Here is a 24,969-nt window from a genome sequence, read left to right on the forward strand (position 1 = left end):
GAACCCGGGACAGGCCAAACCCTTGATTCTCAGATGTAGCCAGAGGCCGTGAGGGAGAGGAGGGAGATTTTCTTCCTGAAAGGTTGCAGCAGAAACCCACCCAGTTAAACAGTCCTGGTTGGACACAGTTGACTGGTCGGCAAGTGTGTTGTGTAGAAGCTTAATCTAGTATCAGAAGAGTTTCAATGACTTGCGGCAATGTGCATGCAACCCCCACCCCTCAGGACAGGACTCTGGTTATTCACCCTCCAGCAGACACACCTGCTGAGGATCTTCAAGGCACAAGCAGCTCCTATACATGGGAGGAGTAAATCCCAAGTGCTCTTATTGACCCCTCAGAATGGTTCAACGTGATGGTCACTGTATAGTGTGCAGAGGACCTGCCAGATACTCTGAAATCTGAATGACCGACTTTCAAAAGACATTGGAAGACTCGCCCTGGTGTGGTGGGGAGCCTGCTTAAACGTCGGGAGGAGTGTGGGACTTAACCTTCAAGACTATATATCTGGGGCTGGTTTAGCACACTGGGTTAAATAGCTGGCTTTTAATGCAGAACAAGGCCAGCAGCACGGGTTCAATTCCCGTACCAGCCTCCCAAAACAGGCGCTGGAATGTGGTGACTAGGGGCTTTTCACAGTGACTTCATTGAAGCCTACTTGTGACAATAAACAATTATTATTATCTGCTGGGAGCGTGGCGTCCACCCGATGAATCTGGAAGCAGTTCATAAACATAGCTCCATATCTTTGCTAGTTCCTATCTGCAGTAATCACCTATTTTTGCCGCAGGTTTACACTTGACGCTTAGGTCATGGGAGTGGAACGGTTTGGAGAGAATCATAGAATCCCAACAGTGCAGGCCATTTGGCCCATCGAGTCTGCACCGCCCCTCTGAAAGAGCACCCCACCCAGACCCACATTCCCACCCTAATTCCGGAAACCCTGTAACCCCACCTAACCTTTTGGAGACTAAGGAGTATTTAGCATGGCCAATCCACCTAACCTGCACATCTTTGGACTGTGGGAGGAAACCTGGACAGCCGGAGGAAACCCACGCAGACACAGGGAGAATTACAAACCCCACACAAGCAATCACCCAAGGCTGGAATTGAGTCCGGTTCCTGGCACTGTGAGGCAGCAGTGCTAATCACTGTGCCACCATGCTGGCCTTTTGTTTGAGGACTTGTTCACAGAGGGAAGGTTTGCCAGCTTTAAGGAGCTGTGGGAAAAATTTGAACTCTGATTCCAATCTGTTTAGATACTTTCAGATTCACGATTTTACACGTAAGGCACCACTCTCCTCCCTGTTGAAGAGGATTTTGTCGGTCGGGTCTGGTGGGGGAACCATTTTGCGTATTACGGTCAGGTCCTATTAGCAAGTCGGCTGTATTGGATGAAGTAAAGGTGAAATGGGAGGGTGAACTGGGTCCTATTCTGGATGATGAGGCGTGGAGTGACGTTCTTAGCAGGGTCAACTCCATGTCCTCTGTCGCTCGTCTTAGTTTGATTCAGTTCAAGGCGGTGCACAGGGCTCATTTGACTCAGGAGAGGATCAACATTTCTTTCTCTGGGGTGGTGGAGGTGTGAGCTTTGTTCTCAGGGGTCGGCCAATTACACTCACGTGTTCTGGTCTTGTCCCAAGTTGGAGGGCTTCTGGGTATACTTCTTTAGCACCATGTCAGAAATACTGAATGTCGATCTGGAGCCATGTCCGTTGGTGGCCATTTTCAGGGTATCAGACTTGCAGGTGCTGCAGGCGGAGGTGAAGGCAGATTTCCTCGCCTTTGTCTTGTTAATAGCCCGGAAATGAGTTCTGCTTGGGTGGAGATTTTCTGCTCTGCCAGTGCCTTGGCTTGGCTCGGTACCTCATATCATTCTTGCACTTGGAGACGGTCAAGTACACCATTAGGGAGTCGGTAGAAGGGTTCTACCCACGATGGCAGCCATTCATTTCCCTTTGTAAAGAGTTAGGCACCGTCAGTTGTTAAGGGGTTTAGTTTAATGTTGGGGGATTAAATTAATTGGAGTTCTTGATTGTTTATGGTGTTCATTATCCATTGCAATTTGAATTAACTTTTATATTGCGTTTCTAATGACAAATTTTCAATAAAAATATTTTGAGAAGATGTTTTGGTTGTATTAGTGGGGAAGTACCATCTCTGTAGTTTGATGCATTAGTTTCCTAAAGTAATGTTGATCAATTTTGATTTTAGTGTGTTTGTTACAGTGAAATCTTAAAATGTGAAACTGTGTCATGCATTTCACTGGAAAATTCATATAATTGTTTTTAAAAATATTCGGATACCTACGGGGATCTTAACATATGCACCTGGGGGAATCCAGTGATGGAGGAAAAACCCACTGCCCTCTATGCCTATGAGGCCTCATCTGTCAGGAATTCAATGTACTGTCCAGTTTTGACAAATAGAGCATCAAAGACCTGCAAGATATAGTGGTTTGTAGCTGTTTACAAGATATCACCAAGGTCTGCAGTTGATCCTTAGAAGGAGCCAGAACCAAAGACGTTTAGTGACATTGACATCTACTGGCAGGTATTACATAGAACATACAGTGCAGAAGGAGGCCATTCGGCCCATCTAGTCTGCACCGACCCACTTAAGCCCTGACTTCCACCCTATCCCTGTAACCCAATAACCCCTCCTAACCTTTTTGGTCACTAAGGGCAATTTATCATGGCCAATCCACTTAACCTGCACGTCTTTAGACTGTGGGAGGAAACCGGAGCATCCGGAGGAAACCCACGCAGACACGGAGAGAACGTGCAGACTCCGCACAAACAGTGACTCAGCGGGGAATTGAAGATGGGACCCTGGCGCTGTGAAGCCACAGTGCTATCCACTTGTGCTGCCGTGCTGCCGGTCCCAGACAAGTCCCAACAGTGGCTAGGATACTGGACAGAAACCCCAATATTTTATTTTAAATCCTAAGACCATGAGGAAAGGATACCTTGCTTCAGGAGTGATTTCACAAAGAAATAGGGATAGCATATTCCTAAACAAACTTTATTACTAACACAGTACTAAAATATCTTAAACATCCCGTGTTTGCGTGGGTTTCTCCCCCACAACCCAAAGATGTGCAGGCTAGGTGGATTGGCCCTTAATTGGCAAAAATAAATTGGGTACTCTAAATTTATGAAAAAAATATCTTAAACATCATACCAGAAAACACCTTAAAAAATGCTACTCAATACAATGAATACAATATCCTTACCTGCTATCTTTATTCCCACTCGAACAACAAGAAATACTATCTCAACTCTCAATCCACTTTAACTACCAGTAGCACATAGGTATTCCTACTGTACAGATATGTTCTTTGAAAAAGAGGGATCTCTTGACACTGCTTTAAAGCAAAGCTCTGTCTCCTGTCAGAACCATACAGAAACACTGGCTGTAATTCTTCAGAAGCTGCTTCTGCTCACTTTCTAATCAGACAAGTCTGAATTGATTTGAAAGACTGCTAATATATCTACAGACATCAGGACTTCAAGAAGTGCAGTATCGTACACACCCCTGTCTGCATCAATGCTGCCGAGCTGGCGATAGTTGACAGCTTCAAATTCCTAGATGTGTACACCACCAACAATCTGTCCCAGTCCACCCACATCAACACAACGACCAAGAAAGCACAACAGCGCCTATACTTCCTCAGGAAACTAAGGAAATTCGATATGGTTTAGCACACTGGGCTAAATCGCTGGCTTTTAAAGCAGACCAAGGCAGGCCAGCAGCACAGTTCAATTCCCGTACCAGCCTCCCCGAACAGGCGCCGGAATGTGGCGACTAGGGGCTTTTCACAGTAATTTCATTTGAAGCCTACTTGTGATAATAAGCGATTTTCATTTAATTTCATTTTTCATTCATGTCCACATTGACTCTTACCAATTTTTCACATGCACCATAGAAAGCATCATTGCCCTTAGTGTTGGGTGGGGTTACTGGGTTATGGGGATAGGGTGGAGGTGTTGACCTAGGGAAGGGTGCTCTTTCCAAGAGTCGGTGCAGACTCGATGGGCCGAATGGCCTCCTTCTGCACTGTAAATTTTACAAATCTATGATAATCTGCATCACAGCCTGATATGGCAACTGCTCGGCCCAAGACCGTAAGAAACTACAGAGTCCATCACACGAACCCACCTCCCATCCACTGACTCTTTCTACACCTCCATAATCAAAGACCCCTCCCAGCTGGGTTATTCTCTCTTCAAACCTCTTTCATCGGGCAGCAGATACAAAAGTCTGAGAACACGTACGAACAGGTTCAAAAACAGCTTCCTCCCCGCTGTTACCAGACTCTTGAATGACTCTTTTATGGACTGAACTGATCTCTCCACACATCTTCTCTACTGATAGTACTACACTCCATATGCTTCATCCGATGTCTATGTATTTACATTGTGTATCCATCGTATGCCCTATCGTTTTCATGTATGGAACGATCTGTCTGGACTGCATGCATAACAATATTTTTCACTGTACCTTGGTGTGACAATAAACCCAAATATCTTTAACTGAACTGCAGAGAGGAAACTGCTTGACTTTTGTTCACAGTTTCATCGAAACCACAACTCACCTGCTTTCCCTGAAAAATGCCGTATACCTTGGCTCAACCCAGTAACACCATCATCTTACCAAGCTGAAATCTAATTAACTCCACAGGGAATCCACTTAATTCAAACAAAACTGCACTGGCTTTTTACGATGGCTTAATTGCACCCCGGCTCCCAAAACCTATGTTGCCCATCAAACTAGGATTTATTTCAAAACACGATTGTTGCAGTCAAATACTAAATAATGTTTTTAACCCTTATTGCACGAAATACCTATAATACAATACAGCTGAAATTTCTACATTCATCACACAAGGGCATGGTGAGCAGTGCTGCAAGATCTTCAGGGACAAGGGCACAGATCTCTGTGGAGCGTCAGTCTTCTGCAACACTGGTTCTTGGTCATCTCAAGGTAGTTCCTTCTTTTCTGGTAGATTCTATGCTAAAGGTTTGGCCTCTGTGTTCTTCCTGCTCTCAACTCTCCGGATGCTTCGGGCTCTGCCTTGCCTATAAACCGTGCTGCTCCACATTTTCACTGGGCCAAATATTTGAGAGTCGTGCCACCATTACCAGCTGTAGCCTCCTTGTGCTCAGGTGGTCCCCACCATTTTTGGTACCCTTGCCACTTCTTCATATGCCCCTGTAATGTCAGGAGGGTGAAAACCCTCTACACTGCCCTATTGCTACTGCCCAATGTCCCTGCCACCTATGAGCTAATGGCATCTGTCTATCTGACTCCCAATGGCCAAGTTTCCCTCTGCATCATTCACCTTTTCATGAGGCCCAGTTAATTCACTGGGGCAGCCATGACAGGATCCCCATCGTGTCCACCTCCATTGATCTCATCTGCCCCAGACAACGCCTATAGTACATGTGGCCCCATGAAAATAAGAACATGCCCTTTAACAAGCTATCAATCAGCTCTTTAACAATTTGAATTGGTGCGAGAATGAGTGGGTTCTTTCAGGAGGTAGCAGATGAGTGTGAGAGGTGTGGGTGGGGGCCAGCAAATCACGCGCACATTGGGGTTGTGAAAAATTGGGAAGATTCTGGGTGGGAGTGTTCACAGTCTTAGCCAGGATAGTGGAGGAGGAGGTGGATCCAGACCCTCTGGATCCACCTCCTCATTTGGAGTTTCAGAGAAGCTGGAGCTCATGGAGAGAAGGAAGGCCGATGTCTTGGCCTTCGCCTCTCTGATTACACGGTGGCGGATTTTGCTGGAGTGGCGGTTGGCATCGCCACTGGGGGTAGCGGCTTGGTTGGGTGACCTGTACGACTTCCTGCGATTAGAGAAGATAAAGTATGAATTAAGGGGCTCTTCAGGGGTTTATGAGGAAAGTGGGGGATGTTTGTGACCATGTTAGAGGAGCTGTTCGTCGCGGGGGAAGGGGGGGGGGGGTGAAAAAGAGGAAAAATCTGTACAGACTGCATAGTTGATTGTAGGGAAACATGTTTCCCGGGGTGTTTGTTCGCTGTAACCTGTTTTGATCCATGTTTGTAATAAAATACATTTTTAAAAACCCAATGTGAATTGGCCTCCTTCATAGATTGGGCAGGATGTCATGGCTGTCCTCCCCACCCTGACCTGGTGAAATTCATCGGTGCTGAAACTGTACATCAATAGGTGGCAGAGATTTTGTCCATCCCCCCCCACCATTCCCCACCCCTAGCTGGTCCTTAAAATTCAACCCCAACTCTCCACTCTCACTCATTTGTATCATGTCGAATGTGCCTTGAACCATTGCAATCGAATAGCAGTTTAAAAACTTTGTTTCAAAAATATTCTTTGACATAGTTAATACTGATAATACGGTACAGTTTGATTAATACAGCAGAAAATACATTCACCATAAAAATAAGCATTTAACAGCGCCAAGCCACCAGCTGTGAGTTACCCGGTTTTAAATACTGAAAGTGACTTTTGGAAGTATACAAACTATTTCCTAGTTAGATTGGGGTACAGTTGTGAGTTCCTTAGTAAATTAAAAATAAAATCTGAAAAACATTTAAAATGTAGCTATTTGGGTCATTAGGTCTAAAAGGTTTCAGCTTATCTTTTGGAGCTGCCACTCGGCCGACAAAGAGCATAATCAGTGGAACGTCCCTGTGGTGATCAATGACCTGGAGCCATGCCAGGTTTGTGGGCAGACCTGCTTCCAGTACAGAAGTCCATGAACACCACATGAACCGCATTGCTCTTATCTACCTTCTCTGTTATTTCATCTGAAAAACTCAAGCAAGTTAGTTAAACACAATTTGCACTTAAGAAGTCCATGCTGGCTTTCCTTAATACATCTGCATTTTCCCTAGTGACTGTTACTTTCGCACCAAATTATTTCAAAAAACTTTCCACCACTGAGGTTAAACTGGCTAAAGGTAGTTTGCAAAGATGGAAGGATCATGCGTTGGCTTTTCCTGCACAGTATTCAATGTAACCCAAGGCCTCATGTGTTTGGGGAAGACTGCATTGATTAACCAATAGCTGCATTAGTGCTGAGTGAAGGGCTAATTGGGCCTATCTAGTGTTAAGAGTGCTTTGAAAAGGATCATCTGGACTCGGAACAGCTCTTTTCTCTCCTTACAGATGCTGCCAAACCTGCTGAGATTTTCCAGCATTTTCTCTTTTGGTTTCAGATCCCAGCAATAATTTGCTTTTATACAGAAGGAGGCCATTCACCCATTGTATTTGTGCTGACTCTGAAAGTTATCTAATTAGTCCCATTCCTTTCCCAATGTCCGAGCAAACTTTTCTTTCAAGAACTTATACAATTCCCAATTGAAAGCTATCATTGAATATGCTTCCACAGCACTTCCAGGCAATCCACTCCAGCTCACAATACCCAATGTATTTTTCCGCCAGCTCACGCCATCTCCTGATCTATTTCAGCAGCTGGGTCAGTGCAGATATTGGCATCACTGTCACTAGCTTGGTGAGAAGGTTGGCACAGAAGAGAAAACAACATGCAAGGTTCCCGTTGCTGACAAGATCTGGCTTAGCTATGACTCTGCCCGATAACTGAACTCTCAATAACTGTCAGGGATCTTACAGATAGGAATGGTTACTTGGAAAATGCTAGAGAGTTGAAAACATACTTCAGCATAAGTTAGGTTAGTTTGATGGAAAGAGAAGAATTAAGACTGTATTTAAATTACACGGTACACAATTATTGAATGCTATTAGGTTACATTTTTGTTGCGCTGTAGTTTCTATACAGTGATGAATGATTATCTTCAGAAGACAGTCCACTGTGACTTCTAATTGACTGCATTATGGTTCAATATTAGTGTTCAATTATTGGAGAATCTCTGGCTTTTTACTAACAATGTAACAGGGCTCAATTCTGTCTGTTGTTTATCTAAAGTACCGTACCTCCAAGAGTTGAAGTGCAAATGGACTAGCATCTTGCTTCAGATTTTGTAGTATTTCTTCTACACTGTTGGTTTTAAATAGTCTGTAGAACAGAAACAAATAAAAATTGTTTTGTAATGAACTGATAGTCTGTAAAATACAGCAATACACGTTGCAATACCGAGCTGTGCTGATACTAAACTTTAGCTTAAATTACTGCAGATGATCTTTGGGGGCTATGAAGCCCTATTTCTACGTGATTCATTAAAATGTGTTAGCTGTGAATCTGAATGACCGAATATTTCTCTATTAAATCATGGAATACTTCAAAAACAGTTTGCATCAATAGTTAATGTAGAAAAAAAGCATTGGTGCTCAAATAACATTGAGAAGTAAATCACCAGATGAGCAGTTTATGACAGCAGTAGGAAAATAAAGCTTTCATAATATGAATTCAATGTTATGCATCAAGTTGCTGCAAACAATTTTAAAATATTTTAGCAAAAAAAAAGGGTGAGAAATGGAGTTCCAGTGTCCATTTTTTGTTGCTGTGGGTTACTGTATAACTCACTTTGTCTGCAGTGATCGCACACACCAGTGGAGCAAATCCTCTCAGATGCTATACTGGTGCAGGTGCTAACTCGCATGCAATGAATGCTTGTGGAAGGATGCAGAGCAGGCAGAACATGTTAGCAATCAGTGTACAATGTTAATTTTATGCCAGTGTCAGAGAGACAGAGGATCGGAAAGCTTGGCCCTCCCGAATCTCCTGTTTTATTACTGGGCTGCCAACATGAAGAAAATCCTACAATGGCTGACCGATTTGGAATCAAACCGGAGTAGATTAAAGGCACGGTCTTGTGCCACAGCCTCTTCTCTACACACCATAATTACTGCACCCCTGCCCTTCTCCCCAGTAGGTCTTTCCTCAAACCCTGTGGTGACTTCATCCCTTAGGATTTGGAAGCAATTTTAGACAGCACTTCAATCTCCTCTCACTGTCCTCACTTGCTCCAATATGTGACAGCCACCTCGTCGTGCCTTCGGGCTTGGATCCATCGATCAGGTCCTGGACAGCGGGAGGTCTGGAGTACTTTGGTGATTTATTCCAAGATGGAAGTTTTGCCAGCCTTGAAAAACTCTCAGCCAGATACCACCTGTCTGGTCCCAACCGTTTCCATTTTTTTCAAATTCGCGATTTCTCACAAAAGTTTCTTCGTTCTTCCCCCTGGCCTCCCCCTTCTTCCTTGCTGGAAATGTAACAGTTCTTGGCACAGCGAGGGGAAAGGGTCAAATTTGGATCCTGCCGCTTTGACTAGAGTATATGAAAAATGGATGGAGGAACTAGGCTCTGTGCTTACGGAGGAGGTTGGAGAGAAGCCCTCAACAGGGTAAATTCCACTTCATTCTGTGCCATACTGAGTTTGGTTCAGTTCAAACTGCTACATAGAATACATTGGAGGAACGCAAGGATGAGTGGATTCTTTCAAAACGTGGCGAACAAGTGTGACCACTGCCCACTTACACCGGCTAACCACATGAATGTGTTTTGGTCTTGTCCTAAGCTTTCTGGATACTGGACTCCTTTTTTGACACAATATCCAAGATTTTGCAGACATTCTTCGAACCGTGCCACTGAGGGCAGCACAGTGGCGCAGAGGTTAGCACTGCTGCCTCACGTTGCCGAGGTCCCAGGTTCGATCCCGGGTCACTGCCTGTGTGGAATTTGTACATTCTCCTCGTGTTTGCGTGGGTTTCGCCCCCACAACCCAAAGACGTGCAGGGTAGGTGGATTGGGCATGCTAAATTGCCCCTTAATTGGAAAAAATTAATTGGTAGTCTAAATTTATTTTTAAAAAGAACTGTGCCCACTGGTTGCAATATTTGGGGTTTCGGACTTCCCGGCCGGGATTCTCCAATCCCGCAGCCCAGTTTTGACGCCGGCGTGAAAAGCGGCGAAAACCATTCCGCCTCAACGGTCCTCGATTGTTAGGTATTCATTCACTGCTTCCTAGGGGGCTAGGTCGACGCCAGAGTGGTCTCCGCTGCTCCAGCCGGTGCGGCACGGCTGGCGCAAGTCCGTGCATGCGCGCTACGGCCAGCACGAGTTTGCGCATGTATGCCGCGAGTTTGTGCATGCACGCGGGTTCCCGTCTCCGCGTCGCCCCCCCCCGGGGAATATGGCGGAGCCCTACAGGGGCCCGGCGCGGAGGAACATAGACCTCCACGGAACCAGCCCGCCCGCCGATCGGTAGGCCCTGATCGCGAGCCAGGCCACTGTGGAGGCCCCCCACGGGGTTGGATCCCCTTGCCGCCTCCACCAGGATGGCCCCCGCAGACAGAACTTCCAGGTCCCGCCGGGTAGGACCATACGTAACCCACACCGGCGAGGGTCGGCCGACCTCGGCGGGCACTCAGCCCCTCGAATTGCCGGGGGGGGCACTTCCGATGGCCCCCGACCGGCGCGGCGGCGATCCCGCGGGTGCCGGAGAATCGACGCCAGAGAATTGGCGAGCCGGCGTCAGGGCAGAATGGCGCGATTCTCATGCCCCCCCAGGGATTCTCTGACCCAGCACGAGGTCGGAGAATCCTGCCCCCGTCTTTCTATTCGGGAGTGAGGGCAGATAACCAGGGAAAGCATAGGGCCCATTAAGGACCAAGGGGGAAATCTGTGGCTGCAGCCAGAGGACATTAGTAGGGTGTTGAATGAATATTTCACATCTGTCTTCACTGAAGAGAATGAGGAGGTAGTTATGGAACTCGGGGAGGGAGATTGTGAGGTTATTCAGCAAATTTTCATAGGGAGGTAGACAACGTTGGCCGAGTTGCACGAATATGTACCATGTACCTGGTGGGTGATGTTCTCATGTGAAATGGTGGTGCCCATGTCGATGATCTGGCACGGTGGAGGCCTTGGAGGTGAAGGTATCGCCCACGGGTCAAGATCCCAGGGTCTGGGTCACACAGTGCAGGTGGCGGCCGAGGCGCTGGGCAGGGCTGTCCTGTCATTGGCAGGCCTGTCATAGGCAGCTACGTACCAGAGCCACTTGGATATTGTAGCGGCACTCCAGAGCTTGGCCCAGTCACAACAGGATATGGGTCAGAACGACATCGGCATTGGCCGGGTTTTGGCTGACCTGTGCAGCCCCAGAGGAATGTGGCACAGTCACTGAGTGAAGTGGCATAGACCCACAGGAAGGTGATCCATTCCCTGTACTCCATGACCGCAAGCATGGAGACCCTGGTCAACACGAGAGCGGGCCTCCAGGACTGGCGGTGCCAGGTGAAGGGGGAGCCCTAGGAGTTCGCTCCGTTTGCACCCCCATCCCACTGTCGCCCAGGGGCCATCGGGCATTCCGAGGGAGGAGGTGGTGACGGGTAACAAGCCGGCGGCTCCCGCAGGGAAGGTGCAGGAACCCCACAGCACCTCGGACACACCCCCAACCCCTTTCCTGTCCCTGGCGCATCCGATGGGCAGCGGGCAGAACAAGCTGGCAGCACGTCACCTGGGAAGCCAGAGCAATAGCTGGGCCCATCCATGCCTGGTCGCTCCAGAGGACGGCCGCCAAAGGGTGCCCATGTCACAGGGCGAGGGTCGCAGCAGGCGACCTCCACTTCTGATGTCGTGTGGGGATCTACCTAGACGTATCATTAGGATCCATAAGGCCAGAAAGGTAGACACCAATTAAGATGGCGTTAGAAGCTAGGGTACAGATCTTTATATTGATGTTCATTTATTCTTTGTTACATGATCACCTGTCCACAAATGTTCCAACCTGCCTCGGTGATAGTTTAGAAGGCTAAGCTGGGCCGGTTGCAGAGGGGGTGCTGGGGCTGGGTGGAGGTGAACGGTTGGCAGAAGTGGTTTGCAGAAAGGGTGCTGGGGGTGCGGGAGAGATGGGCATACAGTGGAGGTGGTGGTGGGCCGGGACCCCAAGTCGGAGACCGCATATTTCCCGGGTACCACATCCCTCCCCCAACCCTGTCCCCACCTCTACCACCCCAGGGTTCGGCGAGACCGTGTGATAGAATGATCAGCTCACATGCTGGGATCACCCAGCTGGACGGTGGAAAATGCTACTGTGGGTAGGAGCTCATCGCCGAGCGGGACGTCATCATCCTCCATCCCATGGATCAGACTCACTGTTACTGCTGACCCAGCCCGCACCCAGAGGTAGGAATCATGGAGGGGGCTGCAGGGGATTGTGGTGGGGGGGGGTTGGTGTAGGATGGGTGTTAATGGGAGGTATGGTTGGCCGAGGGATGCGGGCCAGGCCCCCTAGTCAGTGAACCTGGAGGCGATTAGAGCATCCCGTGCATGCCTGCCCTGGCGCATATGTTGTGCGGCCTCCTGTGCCTGACCGGGACACATGTCCTGCCCATCCTTGCGCTCCTCCGCATCCTCCTCGTTGGACGAGGCCTGGCATTCATCCTTCTCCGATGTTGTGGAGGACGGAGCAGGCCACCACGATGTGGGAGACTCTCTTAGTGCTCTACTGGAGGGCCCATCCAGAACGGACCTGGCACCTGAACCACATCTTCAAGATGCCGAAGCATCACTCGATCATGTCCCTGATTGCGGTTTGGGCATCGTTGTAGCAGGTCTTTGTGTCAGACTGTGGCATCTGGATAGCGGTCATCAGCCACGACCACAGCAAATAACCCCTGTCGTCAAGAGACAGCCCCTCACCCGAGGCGGTGCCTTGAAGGTGTCAAGAACCATCGAGTGTGTGTGCCAAGATGAAGGCATCGTACACGCTGTCTTGGTATCGGACGTAGACGTGCATTTCGTGGACACACACCAGCTGCACGTTCGAGTGAAAACCCTTTCAGTTTGTGAAGACTGTCCCGTCAGGCGCTGGTGCTGGTAAGGGGCCACGCATCCCAATGATGGCATACCCCGCTGCCTGGGCATCCTCGTGGGCTTGGCCCACATTGAACGTGATATGTTGTGCCAACTGGGCATATAGGGCCTCCGTGACGGCGCAAATGTGCCTGTGCATGGTGGTCTGGGAGATCCCAGACAGGTCCCACTTGGCGCCTGGAAGGACCCCGTGGCGTAAACGTTCAGGGCGACCGTCACTTTGACACCCACTGAGAGCGGGTGTCCTCCCCCATACCCGCGCGGTTCCAAGTGCACCATTATCCGGCAGATATGTCACACTGTCCCCCTGCTCAACCGCAGTCTTCGATGGCATGCTTGGTCCGGCAGGTCCTTGAATGACTGGCGCTGCCTGAACACAAGAAGCCTCATGCAGCTCCTCCTTCCTACCGCTTCCTCCTCGGCCTGTTGGCGGCCGGCTCTCCATCCTCACTGGCTGCTTCCTATTCCTCTAAGGCATGCTCCAATGCTGCATGAGTTCCTGCTCATTCAGCCTCAGTGCATCCCCAGGGCTGCGGCGGCTAGGATGATGGACCCCATGCCTGTTTGAATTCCGAAGTCGATTGACTATAGGGGGTGAAAGGCAGATATGTTAGCACTGTGCGCACCCCTGTGACCAACCAGATCCACCGGGTTGCAATGCGGCCCAGGCCGGCACTGCAGTCCTGCCCGCATTACTGTCTTCCCCTCCCCTTCCCCGGTTATTTCCCTCGCACTCTGCTGTCCACACTGCACCCCCAGGGGACACTGTGGAGACCCCTGGTCCTGGCACCCATCCCTGCCAGCAGGCCCTACCCATGCCAGTGGAACACTCTGCGGCCTCCATACTGTGCCCTCCTGTACGGACCACGGTAGGTAGTCTGTGGGGTGCGCTGCAAGATGACTTCCCTGCCCCGGGGGAGTCACCCCGACCCCACGGCTCATCCCCTGGTCACCCCCGTCACACCCTGGCCTTGGCAGACCAACCAACCACCCCACAGCCAGACCTGCCAGCGGCAGGACCGACAGCGCATGGTCGCGCCTCTGGGAACGTGTCCCATCTCCTCTCTCTCCCTCAGCGGCGCCTGTTTCATGATTTTTAACAACACAAGTGAAGCTCGCTGTCAGTAATTCCTCCTGGCAGAGGCAGAACATCGCGGAGGCCCCGGAGTATATCAGGTCAGGCCCGTTAATTACATGTCTACTTGCGGAGTAGAACGCAATTGTTGTGTTTGGTCCCTTGTACTTTAAGATGAACTCACCAAGCACTTTGATCTGTCCAACCAAGATCCTTTTATGGTGTCTTGCGCAGTAGGATGGCAATCTGATACAGAGCACGTTATCATGGAGTCTTGCTACTCCTCTGGAACTTACAACTTCTACTGACCTGTTTCATTTACATCTTATTACCCTCAACCTTGTGTTCTTCCCCAGATGAGCCTCTCTTTATATAAAAGGTCCCCAGGTCACATGACCTTGGTCTTGAGACCACATGATGGTCTGTACCGCCACTGCTGGTTGGAGGTCTCAAACCATCCAACTGTGATATGGCCCATAGGCATATCACCACAGTAATGACACCACTGTCAAGGCACCAGAACATGGCTTTCTGTCGGGCACCCTGCGCCACCAACGATTATCGCCTCGTGTGCGATTCCGGCGTCGCTGGACGGAGAATCCTGACCACTGTATTTCAAAATGTATTCACTGACCTTGTCCTCTCATGTGAGGCTTATCTGTATTTACATCTTTGAGACTTGACTCCTGGAATTGACCCTTTGAGCCTTCCTCTAGAGCCTGTTATGGGCCAAGGTTTAGAGAACACCAAAGTATATCATGGAGTTCACTTGACCTACAACTTTTAATAGATTTTGGTTCTGGGGAGCACAAGGGCCCACTTTACAGGTGTGATGCAACAGAGATCTAAAGTATTTTAAAAACAAAACAATGTTTATTCCATGAACCCAGTTAACATTTTATAAACCCACAGTAAACATCTTACCAATTACCAACACTGATCCCCCCCCCCCAAAAAGACACAGTACTCCATAGGTAACGCTTAGTAACTTTCCTAACAACATCCATAAGCCAAAACACTTTTTAACAAAGACAGTAGGTTTGAATTCTCTACAGAGAACAGTTATCACTTTTAAATTATTAAGTGATCTAAACACCTTGTTTAACATACAGAGGAAGACCAGTATGCATCTGCTTGGTTTGAATGCAGCTCTCCAACTCAAAGCAAAACTAAAACACAGAGCTAAAAAGAGCTTCCAGCTCAAAACAAAAGTAAAAAGCACAATCACATTCCAGCTCCACCCACACAATGACATCATTGCAGCCATTTGCTAAAACACATTTTCTTAAAGGAACTCTCACATGACAAGCCCTATAGACACAAAGATTTCTCCATCTTTCTACCTCCTCTTCCAAGGCTGCCAATGCAGGGCTGAAAACCTTGGAGCCTATGCTCTTCCATATTATGCCATATTACACTGTTTTCCAGATCTTCCTGAACAACTGACAGCACCTGCTCCAGCTACAAGGCATCTATCTCTCTTTTAAGCAGTGCACACTGGCTTTAAGTGTTGGTAGCAAATTACAATCTTGGGATCCTGCTGCTGTATGCAGCCAGTGATTAATGCCGATAGTGCAAGCACCAATTATTCAAATGAGCAGTCAATACGAAATTAACATTATACTGAAAAGGCATAGTTTAATCATGCATTGTGATCTTTACACCCAGTTTTAGGGGCTATCCAAATTAGCCTTCAAAATGTTTACTTACATTGTAGGTTCCCACAAAATAATGTGCTTAATTGTTCTCCCCAAGTTAATGAAGATTTACAAATCAAAATGTCACCACTTCTTTGCACTTTGACCCATACTTGCTAAAAGCTTTTCTGTTAAACTAATATGCTGTGGGTCATTGCAAATTGTCGTCACTGATGAAAAACACTTTGTTCAGCATTGCATAAATTAAGAAAAGGTTCACCGGATGTAATCAAAAATTGCTTAAAAATATTTTGAATACAAGCATGAGTGGTGGTCAAGCAGCAACAGTTGGGTATTTTCATTCCAAGCATTCAGCGTTTAAATTTTATTCTTCTTCGATGCAATGAGGCCAAATGTAAAAGCCCCTGTGGTTGCTCCAGCCAAAATCCGCAATAGAGGAGAGACCAGAAATTGGACTGAGGGCATTCTGATTTGGACATCCTCTTGAAACAATTCAGTGTCTTTTACCATAACTTGGTTAGCAAGGCAGCTTTGTTACATTGAAGCTTTAATTCACAGGCCGTCGTAGCAATAAAATTAGGCTACTGCCGGGAGCTCTGAGTTTACTGGAAAGCTTTATCCTTTCAGGGACGACAGAACATTTCCATGATCAGCTCTGCCATACAAAATGACATTTTTCATTCGGAATGTGTACTTGTAGAGATCACACGGATCAGATGATAATTACCTACATTGAGGTCCTTGGTAAATCTCTGTACCTGACCACTATCCCCCGACAGTCAGAAAGATTAAGCATCTAGTTACCCATTGCAAAAGATGACAAGAAAGCACAGCATTAAGCGGGTGACTCCGGCTGTTTTTACTGCTTTAAATTTAACAATTGAGTCTCTGACTTCCTTTCATGTATGTTTAAAATTCACATGTCTGCTGAAAATTACTTCTTCTTGGCACATTCTCAAGCAGCACTGATTATGGAAAAGCATGGAAAAGTCCACATGATCCGATTAAACAAATCTGTCAGAGATGCGACAGTGTTTCGTGGAATAAAAAAAAGTTGACAAATGTGTGGAATGGGCCAATTTACTAAATTCTGTTGTGTGATACTCTATTTCCATACACTGGGAAGAAAAAGAACAGTTGGGTACTTTCATTCCAAGCTATTAAAATTCTTTCATTCATCTGCACTTGAATGGAATGAATAAACAGCATGAATTTCTTCTCCTCTATCCCCAATGAAAGGCTGGGAATGGAGTTCATGAGCGAAACCAAAGGTGACAATTTAATTTATAAAACAAACTACCCAAGGTACACAAATCAATAATTAAATAATATCCATGTCACTGCAAGTTAACATTGATCAAGAAAACAGCACTTGCATAGAGCATTGGAATGACATATTACAATGCACACATATATATATATATGGGTATTTGGCTACATTCGGCACTAAACTTTAAACATGCCAAAACTGAATTTATATTTATCAAGGTCTTTGAAGAGTTCGAGTAATACAAGTATTACACAGTAGCTGTGACTCTCAGTTGTATCCAAATACAAGAATAGCATCCCTTATTGTAAAGTACCTATTAATCTTGTCCATGTGCTCTGCCAAGACAAATTTATCATCAGATTTGCACTGTTGGAAGAAAAAGGCAAAATAAACATCTCTGCTTTTCTCAGTTTTTCAGGTCTACAACAATTGTTTTAAAAAGTTCATTGTTCACTTTTTTTAGGGAAAAAAAGCCTTTGTGACGAAAAGATCCTTGAATCATCTCTCCAAAAAGGTTAGACCATGGGAGTACATTGAAATACTTTCCACACAAACTGGATGCTAGCATTTCCCATTATTCTCTTGACATACGAGTCTTCAAATAGTTATTTTATCCAAAGATCATATTTTCTGGACTTTTATTTGCAACATAATGCAGTTCCAATGACTCACTTTGCCATGAGAACAAAGATCACAACATTGTTCATTTCAGTGGAAAGGAGCCAGGGCTGTCACAGTCATTTGATGAAACACCTTGACCTCAATAATTATTCCTTTAACTAGAGCAGACATTACTCCAGTTCCTGACACGAGGATACAATGCTTACTGTATAGACCCTTTGACTAGCAGAGAACATACTTTCATGATGATCCACAGTCGACACCAAGCATTTCAGAATGACAACTGAGATATATTTGACTCAGAAATCTATGCACTCTGAAGCAAAGATCAATATTTCAACTGAGCTCTCATTCTACCAATTAACATACAGAGAGATGCTACCCCCTGAATGCCCACTTTGCTTCTGCTCTTCAAATTCATTGGAGAATTTGACATTTATTTTAGGCCAATAAATGACCTTTGGAATTATCAGGAGTAAACTGCTTTAATTAAACTATGGCAATCTTCAATGGTTAGATCAGAAAGACAACTTGTGCCATAACAGCACGATTCGGAATCTTTCGTTTTTATGAAAGAACCACAGTGAACCATTTGCCTGTAGTACTTAAACATTATTCTCCCATACCCTTAATTCCAATTAATTTATTTTACACGCACAGTGCTGAATTGCTGAACTGTAAACAGTAACCACAAATTAATTACTGCTTAAAGTTTCACCATTGGTGTAATTGATGTTCGAGCAGTTTTCATGTTTTGAAGATTGCAGCTTTACTGCAACATCTTCGTTACAAAATATTTTGTCCATTTTTAGCACAATCATACCAATTTATATGTGGCAGTCCTCATAATTCAGTGCAGAAAATGAACACATCATGTGGCTGGCAAATTCAGTCCTGAAGTAAAGTTCTAGTTCATGTAAAATTTATTTTGCAGTATATACACAGATGGTGAGTTTTGAATATATGACCTTTAAAATACCAACCACAGAAAATATCCAGCTTGTGAGAAAAATGCAAATATTGACATGAGCACGTTAATAGTTAAGCAAAAACTTGGAAGCATCATCTAATTAAGTTCATATGATTTAAATGATAATATTTGAAATTCAGGTGTGGTGCCAGTGCATTGCTATTCAGAGGTAAAAAGGGCACATTCATAATCTACTGGGACACTAAGGGCAGGATTCTCCAATCCTGCGGCAGAGTGTCCACGCCGTCGTAAACGCTTTCGCGTTTTACGACGGCGCGAACGGGCCACTCCCACGTCTAATTCTGGCTCCTACAGGGGCCCAGCACGGCACTGGAGTGGTTCACGCCGCTCCAGGTGCAGATCCCGGCGCGAACTGTGTGCCGCGGGATCCGCGCATGCGCAGTTGCGCCGGAGCCAATGAGGTAATGCGCAGTGGCGCCGGCGCCAACGTATGCATGTGCAGTGGTCTCCTTCAACATGCCGACCCCGATGCAACATGGCGCAGGGCTACAGGGGCTGGCGCGTTGGAAAGGAGTTTCCAGCCACAGAGGCCGTCCCGCCAATCGGTGGGTCCCGATCGCGGGTCAGGCCACATCGGAGGCCCCTCCCGGGGTCGGACCCCACCTCCCCACTCCCCCCCCCCCCAACCTCCCCCCCCACCTCCTCCCCCCCCACCTCCTCCCCCCCCAACCTCCTCCCACACCCCCGCCCCCCCAACCTTCCCCACCCCCCACACCTCCTCCCCCCAACCTCCCCTCCCTCCCCCCCCTCAACCTCCCCCACCTCACCTCCTCACCCCCCACCTCACCTCCTCCCCCCACCTCCTCTCCCCCCCACCTCCTCTCCCCCCCACCTCCTCTCCCCCCACCACCTCCCCCCCCCACCTCCTCCCCCCCCCCACCTCCTCCCCCCCCCCCCACCTCCTCCCCCCCACCAACCTCTCCCCCCCCCCCCCCCCAACCACACAGGCCGCTACCCGACCCTTACATGCCGAGGTCCCACCAGCCCAGAGCAGGTTAGAACGGCGCCGGCAGGACTTGGCTCTTTTCCTACGGCCGCTCGGCCCATCCGGACCGGAGAATCGGCGGGCCGGCCGCGTTGAGCGCTCCGCACTGCAGAGAATCGCGTGATTGCGTCAGGGCGGCGTGGCCCGTTCGCAGGGATTCTCCGGCCCGGCACAGGGCTGGGAGAATCCCGCCCTAAGTGTTCGATCAGGAAATCAATTTATATTATTCAGTCCCAACAGGAACTGTAAAGTCTGCAGATCAGAACAAATCAGCTACAGTTAGAAGGGGTGACTTTCCCAATTCATTCCTGGGGCTAGAATTTCAGCTCAGATAGCCCTGCTGGATGGTGTGCCAATTCACCAGCTGCATCACACCCCTGGGCCACTTTGAAAGGTGTGACTTGCAGGGGGGGGGGAAGCTGAGTTGGCAGAAAGAACCACAGTGAACCATTTGCCTGTAATACTTAAATATTATTCTCCCATACCCTTAATTCCAATTAATTTATTTTACACGCACAGTGCTGAATTGCTGAACTGTAAACAGTAACCACAAATTAATTACTGCTTAAAGTTTCACCATTGGTGTAATTGTTGTTCTAGCAGTTTTCTGTCTGCACATGGTAGGTGACACTGCTCATTAAGAACTTACTGAAGCCAAGTAAAGGAGTTAGACTAGGATTTTCCAGTTGATAGCCAGGATCTCGAAAGTGGGCTGCTTTAGGTGACTGGAGGTGGCCTCCTGGTGGCAGATCAGGTGCCAATGATCTAGGCAGACCTATATGCTCTTGGTGCCCACAGACCTGCAATCCACCCACCCCATCCCCATCAACCTACTCCCTCGCTTAATTACCTCTATTGCAGCCATATGCTCCTCTCAAGTTGGAAGGGCTCCGATTGGCTCTCCAGCTTCAAGAACCTGCCTGGATGTCAAGTCCATCTCTAGGCCAATTAAGGGTGCAACCCCATGAAAATCACAATGGCTGAATGCTCCTCCCTCCTCCAGGGCAGGTTTGGGACCAGGAACAGTTCTATTTCTCACCCCTGGGGGCGGGGTGAAGACTGCCCCTGGAGTGCAGACTGCCCAAAGTTTAGCCATGCATGGCGCTGTCACATGCTGCATGGAATTTGACTAAGAGAGGCACTGGTAGCAGCCAAGAACAAGATAGATACCCTGTCACCTTGGCCACAGGAAGTGAGTCTCCCAAAATGACCTACTGGAAGGAAAAACAGGAGATGAAAATAAGAGAAGCCAGATCAGGTGGTCAGCCTTTACATAGTCATAGATTACTGTACCTTGAAGTGATATGAATTCAACAGTTCTGCAACATCTTCCTTCGAAGGAGATTTTAAAGACACCAAATCTCTCTCCAGATCTGGGATCTGAAAAAGAGATTGAATACCAACAAATTAAATGAAAATGAAGACATCTGGCTCAGGTAATGGCTCAATTTGTTGTAACGAATTTTGGTTGAAACTTGAAAACGTAATTCAAACAGTATTACTAATACACACAAAATAGTATTGTTTAGTTTGGTATCATTTAATGGTTCTGAAACATGAAAGAAAAAGATTCAACAGCAAATTTGGTTAGTTCCAATTACCTATTGATTTTTTTTACCTGTTTAAAGGAAGCATTTAAAAAAATTTAAAACTACACTAGTTCAAAAACTCTGGATCAAATCCAGCTAGCTGCTGAACATTATATACATTATATCTACTGTTCAGGGAGGCAGTGGCACAGCGGTATTGTCACCCAGAGACCCAGGGTAATGCTCTGGGGACCCAGGTTCGAATCCTACTGTGGCAGATGGTGAAATTTGAATTCAAATAAAAATCTGGAATTAAAAGTCTAGTGATAGCCATAAAACTCATCTGGTTCACTGATGTCCCTTAGGGAAGGAAATGTGCCGTCCTTACCTGGTCTGGCCTACATGTGACTCTGGACCCACAGAATTGTGGTTGATTCTTAAACGCCCCCTCAAGGGCAATTAGGGCTGAGCAATAAATGCTGGCCCAGCCAGTGACACCCAGATCCCATGAATGAAAAAAAAAATGGCATTGACCTGCCAGAATAATAAGGTATTGCCTATCCAGGAAAAAATGTTCCTTTCTCTAAATGGAGTCCAAATTGCTGTGTCTGTGTAAAATGTAGCTAAAATGTGTCCAAAAGCTTCTCTTCTTCCATGCACCTCAGATTCACAAACTCCCACAAGATAGATTTTGATGAAGCATTGATTATGACTTGGCAAACATCTGTATCCCTAATGCAGCATTACAAAGCATTTTGACAGGCTTAACATCACACCAGGCTATTCAGTAACTTCCGCAGTGTGTCCCAAAGTGAAAATCTACTGTTCATTACCCCATGTAGTCTACAATTGCACAAGTTATGAAGAATCTCTAGACATTGTTATGCTGTTAGAGAACCTAGTTGAAATTAAATGAAAATTGTTTATTGTCACAAGTAGGCTTCAAATGAAAAGCCCCTAGTCGCCACATTCCGGCGCCTGTTCGGGGAGGCTGGTAGTTATTAATAATTTGGAGAATTCCCGACCTAAATCTTGAAAAACTATTTGGATTTTTAGTTTCCATTTTCAGGCTTTTCACATTGCAGGCCAGAGTGAGTAAAAGCAGTTTGCTCCTAAATATTTACCATTGTAACTGGTTATTTAAATCGGCATGCGGGTAGGTCATATTGAGTGGTATTACAATCTCTGCTTGGCACTGCTTCTAATAGTTTTCTCCAAATAGAAACCAATTATTTAAGAAGCTATGTTGGTGTGCTTAGATTCAGGACGGAAGCAAATTAAAGCAAAGTTCCACTAGCAAGTTTTGTTAATTCTTGGTTTCTGTGATTTACTTGTCAGTTATGGCCCAGTTGTAGCACTCTTGTGTCTGAGTCATAATGTTATGAGTTCAGATCCCACTAAAGCAAATAGAGTGCTAAATCTTGGCTGACACCCCAGTGCACTACTGGGGGCTGGTTTAGCTCAGTTGGCTGGATACCTGGTTTGTGATGCAGAGCAAGGCCAACAGCCCAGGTTCAATTCCCCTCTCAGTTGAGGTTATTCATGAAGGCCCACCTTCTCAACCTTGCCTCTCGCCTGAGGTGCAATAATCCTCAAATTAAATCACCACCAGTCAGTTGGAGTTTGATCACTGAAGGAATTTAAGGGTTAATTTATATCTAAAGTCTAGTCTTTGTTTAATTTAGTAATTAACTAAGAGTTGCTATTTGGGTTGTAAAAAGGTGAGCGGTAGCCTTGGTAAGTCGAACCTGGAAGCTGCGGAGACGGAGTCCTTGAACATTTTTAAGGCTGAGATTGATAGGCTTTTATCTTCCAGGAGCCGAGACAGGCGGCCCCGTGAGGGACACCCTGTACTGTGGCAGCGGGCTGAGTTTGAAAGAGAAATCGAGGAAGACGGTTAGCTCATTGGTTGGTGAAAAGTTGCTGTTAGGGATTGTGTTTAAACAGCTTCAACTAGAAAAAAAACATTTATAAAGAAGTAGCTCCTTGAATTTCAGTAAGGAACATTGCAATAGGGAAGTAAAGTTGAATCACGTTAAGGTGAAATAAGGCAATAAAGTAAACAAAGCAAGATAACGTTAGAGAGCGGAGACGGAAGGTTAAAGAAGCAAGAGCGGGACTGAGAGTGGAGCCAGGAGGATAAAGGAGTGGCAGAAAGAGCGAGACTGAGAGTGCTAGTTTGGATCTCTTGAAGTGACATCAGAATTCAAAAGTGATGCATGGCAAGTGGAAGCAGCTGATTGGCATGATTGGGTAAGTACTTACTGTTATTGCTTATAGTTTTTAAGGTCTTATTCTGAGGTTCATATATTCTGTAACAATGAGGAGGGGGGAAGAATGGCCCTAGAGCAATTGATATTATTTAATATTAAGTATCTTCACAAGGTTTAACATAATTTAAAGGGGTAAGGTCAAGGCAGGAGAACTCAAAGCCATGATGTGCACTTCCTGCTCTAGATGGGAACCTGGGAACATTTCCAGTCCCTGGACCAGCATGTATGGAAAAAGCGTCTCCAGCGGCAGCTCCTGGAAGTCCAGGTTTTGGAGCTGGAGTGGTGGTTGGGACACTTTGGAGCATGCACAAGGTGGAAAGTATCGTGGATAGCACGTATAGAAAGGTGGTCACAACGCAGGCTCAGAGTTAGGCAAGTATTGCTCTGCAAAAAAAAGATATACCACTTCGGATTCTGTTGAGGGGAATGGAGTGGAAAGCAGCAACCACCATTTTGTTGCACCACGGCTGGTTCTGCAGCACACAGGAGTAAAAATTGTGGGAATGCAAGAGTGACAGGGAGTTCAAATGTAAGGGGAATAGATAGGAGTTTCTGTGGCTTTAAACAAGCCTCCAGAATGGTATATTGCCTCCCTGGTGCTCGGGTCAAGGATGTCTCAGAACTGCTATGGGACATTCTAGATGGGAAGGTGAACAGCCAATGTCATGGTACATATTGGTACAAATGACATGGGTAACAAAAAAAGGGATGAGGTTGTAAAAACTGAATTTAGGGAATTAGGAAGTAAGCAGAAAAGTAGGACTTCAAAAGGTAGAGCTCTCAGGATTACTACCAGTGCCACGTACTAGTCAAGTAGAAATTGCAGGATATATTGGATGAATACATGGCTGGTGTGAGGGGGGCGGATTCATATTTCTGGAATATTGGGACCAGTTCTGGGGGAGGTTATTGGACGGGTTCCACCTAGGGAGAACCAGGACTGATGTTTACGGATGAGTACTTGCTAGAGGGTTTAAACTAAAATGGCAGGGGGGTGAGAACCTATGCAAAGAGTCAGAGAAGGGGGAATCAATGACAAGAAGAAAAGTCAGTAAGGGGAATAAGAAAAGTGATAGGCAGAGAAATCAAGGGCCAGAATCAGACAGGGCCTCAGTGCAAAATAGTGGGAATGGGACAAGTAATGTAAAAAAGGCCTTAACATGCAGAGCATTCACAATAAAGTGGATTAATTAATTGCACAAATGGATAAAAACAGGTATGATACAGTCGGAAGTACGGAGACATGGCTGCAGGGTGACCAGGGATGGGAACTGTACATCCAGGGGTTTCAGTATTTAGGAAGGCCAAACAAAAAAAAGGGAGTGGAGTCCCATTGCTGGTTAAACAGGAAATTAACACAATATTGAGGAAGGATATGAGCACTGACGATGTGGAATCTATATAGGTAGAGCTGAGAAACACCAAGGGGTAAAAAAGATGTGAGTGGGGGTTGCATATAGACCTCCAAACTAGTTGGGACTGGCATTAAACAGGAAATTACAGACACATGCAATAAACAAACATCTGTTATTATGGGTGACTTTAATCTGCATATAGATTGGGCAAATTAGTAACAATACCGTAGAAGAGGAATTCCTAGAGTGCATACAAGATGGTTTTTGGATCAACACGTTGAGGAACCAACAAGAGAACTGGCCATTCTAGACAGGGTAATGAGAAAGGAATAATTGGCAATCAAGTTGTGTGAGGTCCCTTTGGGATGAACGACCATAATATGATGGAATTCTTCATCAAGATGGAGAGTGATGCAGTCTGAGACTC

At 46.5% G+C, this 24,969-nt stretch overlaps 1 protein-coding gene across 3 annotated transcripts in view; it reads right to left on the reverse strand.

The window, feature by feature from the left end:
• Positions 1–24,969, reverse strand: part of hibch (3-hydroxyisobutyryl-CoA hydrolase) — a 469,221-nt gene that overhangs the window by 19,684 nt on the left and 424,568 nt on the right. For all 3 annotated transcript variants that reach the window (XM_072478282.1, XM_072478266.1, XM_072478275.1), the window contains 3 exons: positions 20,679–20,765; positions 17,102–17,154; positions 7,943–8,024 (listed from right to left, as the gene is read on the reverse strand). In XM_072478282.1, the coding sequence (XP_072334383.1) occupies positions 7,943–8,024; positions 17,102–17,154; positions 20,679–20,765 (222 nt within the window). The remainder of the gene's footprint in view (positions 1–7,942; positions 8,025–17,101; positions 17,155–20,678; positions 20,766–24,969) is intronic.

Source organism: Scyliorhinus torazame, chromosome 2 (assembly GCF_047496885.1).
Source record: "Scyliorhinus torazame isolate Kashiwa2021f chromosome 2, sScyTor2.1, whole genome shotgun sequence".
NCBI classification, from domain to species: domain Eukaryota; kingdom Metazoa; phylum Chordata; class Chondrichthyes; order Carcharhiniformes; family Scyliorhinidae; genus Scyliorhinus; species Scyliorhinus torazame.